The sequence below is a fragment of the Mirounga leonina genome, unplaced genomic scaffold, assembly GCF_011800145.1.
Source record: "Mirounga leonina isolate KUSES-001 unplaced genomic scaffold, KU_Mleo_1.0 Mir_94, whole genome shotgun sequence".
In the NCBI taxonomy this organism is placed as follows: domain Eukaryota; kingdom Metazoa; phylum Chordata; class Mammalia; order Carnivora; family Phocidae; genus Mirounga; species Mirounga leonina.
The window spans coordinates 53,930,933-53,940,263 of NW_023270855.1; the positions used below are offsets into that span (position 1 = coordinate 53,930,933).

At 43.7% G+C, this 9,331-nt stretch overlaps 1 protein-coding gene across 2 annotated transcripts in view; it reads right to left on the minus strand.

Annotated features, from left to right (window-relative positions):
- Positions 1-9,331, minus strand: part of LOC118005213 (adhesion G protein-coupled receptor E4-like) — a 54,062-nt gene that overhangs the window by 41,716 nt on the left and 3,015 nt on the right. For both annotated transcript variants that reach the window (XM_034997023.1, XM_034997021.1), the window contains exons 2-4: positions 6,677-6,770; positions 2,978-3,028; positions 1,131-1,250 (exon numbers count right to left, since the gene is read on the minus strand). In XM_034997023.1, the coding sequence (XP_034852914.1) occupies positions 1,131-1,250; positions 2,978-3,028; positions 6,677-6,707 (202 nt within the window). In that variant the 5' untranslated portion in view covers positions 6,708-6,770. The remainder of the gene's footprint in view (positions 1-1,130; positions 1,251-2,977; positions 3,029-6,676; positions 6,771-9,331) is intronic.

Genomic DNA, 9,331 nt, shown 5'->3' on the forward strand with positions numbered 1-9,331 from the left:
CTGATCATGGAAGATGTTTGAGTGTCAAGATAGTGAGTTATTCATTTGTTCTCTTGGACAACACTTTTTTATTGGGCCTCTGTTATGTGACATATTCTCTGTCCTTGGCTTACAGTAATGAACAAAACAGACATGGTCCCCCCTCTTGTGGGATTCTCAGACAGACAAACAAAAACTGATGCTTGAAACTCCAAGGGTCCTGGGAACTCTACCTTCCTCTAAAGAAAGACACTGTTGGTGGGAATGCAAGTTGGGACAGCCACTTTGGAAAACAGTATGGTGGTTCCTCAAAAAGTTAAAAATAGAACTACCCTATGACCCAGCAATTGAACTACTGGGTATTTACCCCAAAGATACAGATGTAGTGAAAAGAAGGGGCATGTGCACCCCAGTGTTCATAGCAGCAATGTCCGCAATATTGAGCCAAGATGTCCTTTCAACAGATGAATGGATAAAGAAGATGTGGTCCATATATACAATGGAATATTACTCAGCCATCAGAAAGGATGAATACCCAACTTTTACATCAACATGGATGGGACTGGAAGAGATTATGCTAAGTGAAATAAGTCAAGCAGAGAAAGTCAATTATCATATGGTTTCACTTATATGTGGAACATAGGGAATAGTAGGAAGGACATTAGGAGAAGGAAGGGGAAAATGAAAGGGGGGGAATCAGAGGGGGAAACGAACCATGAGAGACTATGGACTCTGAGAAACAAACTGAGGGTGTTAGAGGGGAAGGGGGTGAGGGGATGCGTTAACCCAGTGATGGGTATTAAGGAGGGCACGTACTACATGGAACATTGAGTGTTATATGCAAACAATGAATCGTGGATCACCACATCAAAAACTAATGATATATTGTATGTTGATTAACATAACATAATAAATAAATAAATAAATAAATAAATAAATAAATAAATAAATAATAAAATATAAAGAAAGGAAGACATCAAACCAGCTTCAGAAAGAGCAAGGGGGACACAAGGGATAAGAACTCCTCTAAGGGCACTGAGACAGCTCTGACATGTTTATCTTGTAGTACGACTGCATCTTTGCCTCACCAGCACCCCACACATGCCCCCACCCCGTTCCAGATTTCAGGATGTCATGGATTGAGTCTCTACCTTCACATTTCTCGTGGGGCTTGATGTACCTCCTCCCAGACGGAGACTGAAATCCATCTTTACAAGCACAGTGGGTGCTGTTGGAGCAGTTGGCATGTTCAGGGCATATGGGACAGAAAGCTGTAGGGAACACAGGATCCTTTCATTAATTTACTCATTCATTCAAGAAGGATTCCTTGAGCACTTATGATGTCCCAGATGCTGTAATCAGAAGGATGTCCTTTTGGGAATAGCTCTGTTGTCCTCCACCGTGCACCCCTCCCACGGCTGAACACAGATGCTTGCGTGCCTGCCCCACCCACATCCATCCTCTACCATCAACACCACTTCCACTCAAGAGTAGAACTTCTAACTGTCAGCATCAGTATGTCTTTCCCTGAGGGCTTTCTCTGGCCACCAGAGTCCTCTGTGCTTACCACATGGTGGGTTAGCAATGGAACAGTTCCCTCAATCAATGACTGACATGAATCAATATGTTAAAAAAAAAAAAAGGCTTTTTTATCATCAGGGAAAAAAAAAAGAAAACAAGTATTGGCAAGATGTGAAGGAACTGTAACCCTATGCACTGCTGGTAACGCATGTAAAATGGTGCAGCTGTTGTGGAAAACAGTTTGGCAAGTCTTAACAATTTTTTTATTAGAAATCCCATATACCACTTTTAAGTATATAGCCCAAAGAATTGAAAGCAGTGTTTTGAAGAGATATATGCACACCCATGTTCATAACAGCATGATTCACAGTAGTCAAAAAGTGGAAACACCCCAAGTGTCTAGTGACAGATGAATAAACACAATGTGGTCCATCCATACAACGGAATATTAGCTTTAAGAAAGAAGGAAATTCCAACACCTGCTACCACATGGGTGAACTCTGAAGACATTAGATATGTAAATAAAGCAGTCACAAAAGGACAACTACTGTTTGGTGCCATTTACAGGAGGCCGCTAGAGGAGTCCAGATTCCTAAAGACAGAAAGTCTTCAGGTGGATCCTGCGGCTAGTGGGAGGGGAAACGGGGAATTGCTGTTTCATGGGGGGAATGCCAGTCTGGCAGGAGGAGAAATGTTCTGGAGGTGAATGGTGGGGATGGGTATACAACAATGGGAATGTGCTTGATGCCAGAGCTCTGTGCACTTAGAAATGATGACAATGGTGAATTTTATGTTGTGTATATTTTACCACATGTTTAAAAAGATAAATAAGAAGATAACAGCTTCCTCGCCCATGAAGGGGAATCATGCTGGGATGCTGGGGTACATGCTCCTTACTACGCTCCCCTCTCCCCTCATGTAATCTGCTTGACAATGGACCTTTATGTCTCCTCACCTTCCCAGTAATTTCCCACTGCCAGATGGTACTTCCCAGGATCACCTCCCCGACAAATGACTTGCTCTCAGGTCCTTTTCTTAGGGTATGCTTCTGGGAGGGGGGGAACCCAACCCAAGACATGGGGCAAAAATAAAAGTATCTCCTGCCATGACTTAGATACAGGCCCTGGGAAAGAAAGGGCAGAGTCTACCATCCACCAGCTGTGCAACCTTGAGCCAGCTACTTCCCTTGAGGGCTGTTGTTCAAGTGAGGATACTCTCCAGACCTTCTTTGCAGGAATGTCAGGACTGAATGGGATGCGTGTAGAATTTGCTTAGCATGGAGGCTCGTGCAAAGCAAGAGCTACATAAGTGGTGGTGATGATGGAGAAGGGGGGGAAGTTCTTGGGAGCTGCAAGAAAAAGGCAGAAGGCAGCAGAGATTTACGTTGTCTCCCTTGAAAAGGGCCCCTTCCCTCCCCTCGAGGCAGGTTGCTGATCCCAATTTCCTTTCCCTGGCATTTGGTAATGAGTAAACTCACCTCCAGAATTCTTGGCATCTGATCCTGACAGAGCCAGCAGGACACTGAGACCTGGCACAGAGAGAGGGGGACAGTTCAGCTTGGCTGAAGCCCACAGGGATTAGGGGTTTTGTCTCCAACTGCCCGGGCTTACATGTGCTAACTTCACTGCAGGTCCTTCCAGGCAGGCTACAAACACCAGTCACAGGGGACATCATATACTACTGAAGCATACCAGGGCCATCTGGTTGCAGCTGTAAGAGGGTCTGCACCCAATTTCAATGTTGGGGGCGTCAGGGAGGGGTGTTCCCCACACCAACAATCAGTGCTCTGACACCAGCTAGGTGTCCTACAATTCAACCGATTCCAACACCATCTACCCAGAGACTATCAGATCCCACAGTTAAGGGCTTGCTCCCACAAGCCTACCCCCCTCCCCCTTTAGAAGCCATGGAAAGCCTAGTTTGTCACCACCTCCTTGAGTTGCATTAATTTGCTAGAGCAACTCAGGACTCTAGAGAAACATTTCTGTTACTAGATTGCTGGTTTATTAGGAAAAGGTATCACTTGGGAACACCTGAGGGAGGTGAGGTATGGGGCAAGGTACAGGGGTAGGGCGCAGAACCTCCATACCCTCTCTGGGTGGCCACTCTCCCCAGACCTCCAGCTTCACCAGCCCCAGGAGCCCAGCCTCTCCCGGCTTCAGGAGGCTACCTCACACAGCCAGGGTTGATTAGATCTTTGGCCCTTGGCCAGGGATTCACTCTCCAGCTCCTCTCCCCTCTTGTGAAATCAGGGGGTGGGGCTGAAAGGTCCAACCTTCAAATCACATGATTGGCTCCTCTCCCAGCCCCTCCCCTAGCACCCCGCCCACCCCATGAGTTTCCCAAATCACCTCATTACCATAACAGAAGACACCTTTATCACTCTGCCCTTGGGGGAAATGGGGAAATGCCAAGGATTATAAGAGCTCTGTGCCCCCTGGGTGGCTCAGTGAGTTAAACGACTGCCTTTGGCTCAGGTCATAGTTCCCCAGGGTCCTGGGATGGGGTCCTGGGATGGGGTCCTGCATCGGGCTCCCCGCTCAGTGGGGAGTCTGCTTCTCCTTCTGCCCCTCACCCTGCTCATGCTCTCTCTCTCTAATAAATAAAATCTTAAAAAAAAGAGCTCTGTGCCTGAAATGGGGACAAAGCCCAGATATGTATTTCTTATTATAAATCACAATATCACAAGTTGTATGTCCCGATTTCTGAAAAACCTGTGGCTCAGAATCTAGTACCAAAAGGCCAAGTGCCAACCTCCTTTCCATATGCAGTGGTCCCTCTGGACCTGTCCTGACCTCTACCCTACACTGTCTGATGGCGACAAAGTGCAAGCCACATAGGTCCTTTTAAAATTCCTAGTAGCCACATTTTTTAAAGGCAAAGAAAAACAGGTGAAATTAATTTCATTGTATTTAACCTAATAGAGCCAAGATGGGATCATTTCAACCAGCACTCAATATATGACAAATTATTCATAAAGTATTTTACGATCCTTTCTCTGTGTAAGATAGTCTTTGAAACCAAGTATGCATTTTGCATGTGCAGCTGATCTCCACTCGGGCTGGCCTAGTTTCCAGTGCTCAGGACCCACATGCGACTGGTGGCTATGGTCCTGCACAGCACAGGTCTGACCACTAATAACTCATGTTTTCTCTGGAGTAAGAGGGAATCTGAATATCACAGACCCTAAGAATACCCGGAGTCCAAGACTGTGGCAAAATCAGAATGGATGAGCATGTTTGGGGCATGGTCCCTTTTGAGGATGATCTCAAAATGTTTCCCACATTTTTAGACGAAGCTTTATATTAAAGTTGGGGATGAAATCAGAAATGCAGAAAACTTTCCCACATATTTCCTAATATCACTTCCTCAAAGTATATAGGTGGCAAATAACTAGGCACTTGAAAAATGGATTTTCTTTCATCTCTTTCACTGCAAGCAGGTTGTACTGGGATCCTTTGCTAAAATCTAGAGGTATCTAGGGGTGCCTAGGTGGCTCAGTCAGTTGAGCTTTGGGCTCTTGGTTTCTGCTCAGATCATGATTCCCTGGTTGTGAGATGCAGCCCCACCAGGGGCTCCCCACTCAGCATGGAGTAGGCTTCAGATTCTCTCTCCCTCTCCGTCCCTCTCTGCCCCTACCCACCCCCTACGACTCACGCATGCTCCCTCTCTCTCTCTCAAATAAATAAAATCTTTAAAAAAAAATCTGGAGGCATCTACTTTCATAGCTAACACCAGCCCCCAAATGGCTTAAGTATGACAAGGAAAATCAAGGTAATTTGGATTTGTATCACAAATGGAAGGGGAATCACATGGAAGGAGAAGGAGTAAGAAATCTGCGTATGGCCCGTTTGGATTATCACAGAACAGGACAAGTCCCCTGGACAAGATAAGGTCAACACCTGCTCTTCCTACATCTTCTATAATATTTACTATCCTCTGTATTATGGGTACTGACAAAAACATCACCTTTAAGGATTTATGATATTGCGCTGAATCATATGACATGGCCGTTTCTGTAAGTCAGAAAAATGCTCAAACATCAGTACTTTCCCTGTGAATGCTTTCTTCACAAAAAGAAATATTTGATTCCTATGGGGCAAGGGTCAGCAAACCATCAACTTCAGGCCAAATCCAGACCAGTGCTTGTTTTTATATGGCCCGTGAGCTAAGAATGGTTTTCACAGTTCTTACACGGCTAAAAACAAGAAGATTTCATGGCACGTGAGAATAATATGAAACTCAAATTTCTATGGCTATAAATCAGGTTTTATTGGAACACAGAGATGCCCATCAGTCTGAGGAACGCCTGGGGTTGCTGTTACATGGTAGTGCAGAGTTGGTGAGTTCAGGGAGAGACCAAATGCCCATAGAACTGAGAACAGTAATTATCTGGCCCTTTATAGAAAAAGTTTGCCTTTCCCTGACATAGAGCATTGGACATCACATGCTTGCTAATAAGATCTCCTTAACAAACCTACCTTAAACTGTGTTTGAGTCCTCCTGTGGTGTTTTAGAATTACCTTGAAGAGCAAAAATCCCAGAGCAGAAGGGTGGGTAGATCCAGGTCATTGTAATGTACTAAGCCACAGCACTCCAAACATGGACCCTCTCGGTGGTGGTTGATCAGTGTAGCAGGCCCTTGAAGTGTCCCCTTTAGTCTTCCCCAGAGGGGATTCCTATGCATGTAAATAACTATCTTTCTGTAAGAGGGCATTTTCTGCAGCCTGTGGAGGGCAAGCCCCAAATATTTGGGAGTTATGCTGGAGTGGCTATCTAGCAGCAAGGGATGAGGACCGAGGGTAAATAGCTCAGCCTCCTTGCACTGCTAAGGCACACAAGGTATTCTCTCTTGGAGGTGCCCCAACAGGATTGAGTGCCACTTACCCACAGGGTAACTCCCCATTAACACACCCCCATCTGCGCTTGTCTCTTCCTGATCTGGCATTCTCCACTCCCTCCCTTGTGCCTCCTGGGATCCCTTCCCAAATAAACTACTTACATCCAAGTCTGTCTCAGTTCTGCTTGGGGAGAGCAACTAAGAGACTCAGTGTGAGAGTTTCTAATAGGACAGGTGCACACAGTCATTTCTGCACAAAGTGCCAAACTGGGGGGAGCAACCCAAACTAGGATGCGGGGGTCATGGGCAGAAGAGAGAATTCTTTGTTGTACTCACCTGAGAGCAGGAGCAGGCACCTGCTTCCCATAGCACTGAGATACCAGGAGCACCAATCTGAGAAGCGCTCTCAAGCAGGATGTGGCAAGGATGTCTGGAATGAAGAAGCCCCATGAAAGTCAATTTCGAATGGTCACAGACTTCAGAGGCCAGGTGGCCAGTGCTTCTCAAAACCCTTTAATTTCTGCCCATCTTTTGACCCGACAATCCCATTTTCTGGGAAATTATCTCAAGGAAAAGATGATCGAAGGAGAGTAGATTATAGGAAACAAGCTTACAACCCAACAAATGTGGAACAAATATCCTGCTGGAATTTAAACTCCCAGTCTGTTGCAACCAGCAAGGTTTGGACTGTAAGAAATTCCACAGGACAAACTATCCAATTTCTTCACCCTCCTCAAAAAATTTAAGGGGTGAAAAACATAGGGGAGACCTAGATTTAAAAAGACTTAGAAATACATCAACCAACTGCAGTGTCTACTGGATCCCAAATCAAACATAAGTTTTTTAAATGTTTGAAGCCTGGCAATGTGACAACATTAAAGAATGGTTGTTCATTCTCGTGAATATGATAATTCAACCTCCAGTTCCTTATCTGTCAACTCCGATGGTTGCTCCAGAGGAGGCTGTAGGTATGATAAAGTGGCTATATACAGAGTCCTGATATTTTGGAGTTACACACTAAAATTTTGCAGGCAAATCATATGATATGTAGAAATTATGTCAAAATAATTGGAGTGAGGGAATGGTTTGGGGAGTAAGTGGGAATACATTTGATACAAGTTTGGCAGGTGTTGATCATTGCTAAAACCGGGTGAAGGGTCTATGGGGTTGCGATGCCATTGTGACTGCATTCGTGTATTTTGAGAAGTCCCATAATAAAAAAGGGGGGATTATCTTAAAGATATGTTGTTCATTAAGTAGATAGATAGATACCAAGGGGCAGAAGTATGTATCCTAGCATTTGGGTAAGATGGGGAGATAATAAGAAAGACTTCAGCACACTATACACAATTAGAAATGTGCATACATATATTTATAATATATTTATACAATAGGGAAACTGCAAAATGTGAGCTATTCTCTATACAGTTATGTGTGTGTGTACTTACACCTACACAAGGTCATACATAACTAACATATACACACATACAAATGTGTGTGCACAAACATATAAATGCATATTATGATTTTGCATTTGCATAAAATATTCCTGGAAACTGCCCAAGAAACTCCTAATACCTGTTGCCTTTGAAAACTGAGCCACTGGGAAGCAGGAGCAAGGAGACTTCATATTTCACCTTTTGATGCCATTTGAATTTTGAAGTAAGTGAAGGTATTTCATATTCAAAACCTAAGTCCCTTCTTGGAGAAACAATGGAAGTGCTGCACATCACCAAAAATGAGACTTTCAAAGACTTTAAGTTGTTAGTGTTTGCTCTGTGAATATCATTTTGAAATGTAAAAAGCACCATTCTCAGGTAATGCCATGAGCAATTAAGATTTAGGACAAAACCTCCAGTGCACATTAGCAAAGACTATATGCCCTGCAAATCTGTTAAACCATCAAATGTGCCAGTGAAGACAAAGGCACCAATGGGGAAGATATAGCTAAAGAATTTGAAGAAAATATTTTCATAAAATGTAAGTGGGAGCATTTAAAGATAAGATGCTTTCTTACATAAAATGTAAGAAAGGGAGCATTTAAAGATGTGTAACACAAATAATTAGATATTATAAATAAAAATCATGCTGTAGGAGGCTACTAACATAACATGGAAGGTGGTTGTAATCCAGCATTAGGACAAAGGCAGGTAATAGAGCAAAATATGTGATCTCACATTTAAAGGGGATCTATAAATGTTAATAGAAGAGTGGCATTCTGAGTGATTTAAATTTCTTTTTATTTAACTAGCTCTACATTTTATACATTACTATAGCAATAAGAAAATAATAACAATAATGAAGAATTTTCACAGAAGAGGAAACAAAATGGCTGAAAAATGGATTCTCTTGGCAGGTCCTTCCCTTCTCCATGCTCCTGCTTTGATATGTAGATTCTGCTTTGATTTCTGAGTTTGGAATCTCTAGGGGTCTGCTTGTGGGGCAAGTCTCTCAACACTTCACCCACAGCTGTTGGCGATAGGCAGTGAGACGAGAACACAACTCAGTGCCCAGGAAAACCCGAGTTTGGATTGCAAATCGGCAGCTACTATTTCAATCACTCTGAGGTGGTGACTTTGTCTCTGGGCCTATTTTCTCATCTGCAAAATGGTGCTAAGAAAGAGCATATACTTCCCAATAATGTTGTGTTGATGCAATGAAGATGACCTCCCATAGCATGTGGGCACCTGCCTGGCATGTGACAAGTGCTGAATAAAGTTAACTGTTATGGGGACAGGATATGATGATGATGGTGGTGGTGGACATGATGGTGATGGTGAAGGTGGAAGTGATGGCAATGATGGTGATGACAGTAATGGTGAAAATAGTATAAATGGTAGTAGTGACAGTGCAGGGAGTGGTTTTGGTGATGACAGTGATAGTGCTGACGATGGTGGAAGTGATGATAACATCATGATGTTGATGATGGTAGTGCTTATGGTGATGGTGGTGGTGGTGATGGTGGTTCTACTGATGGTGGAGATGGTGGTG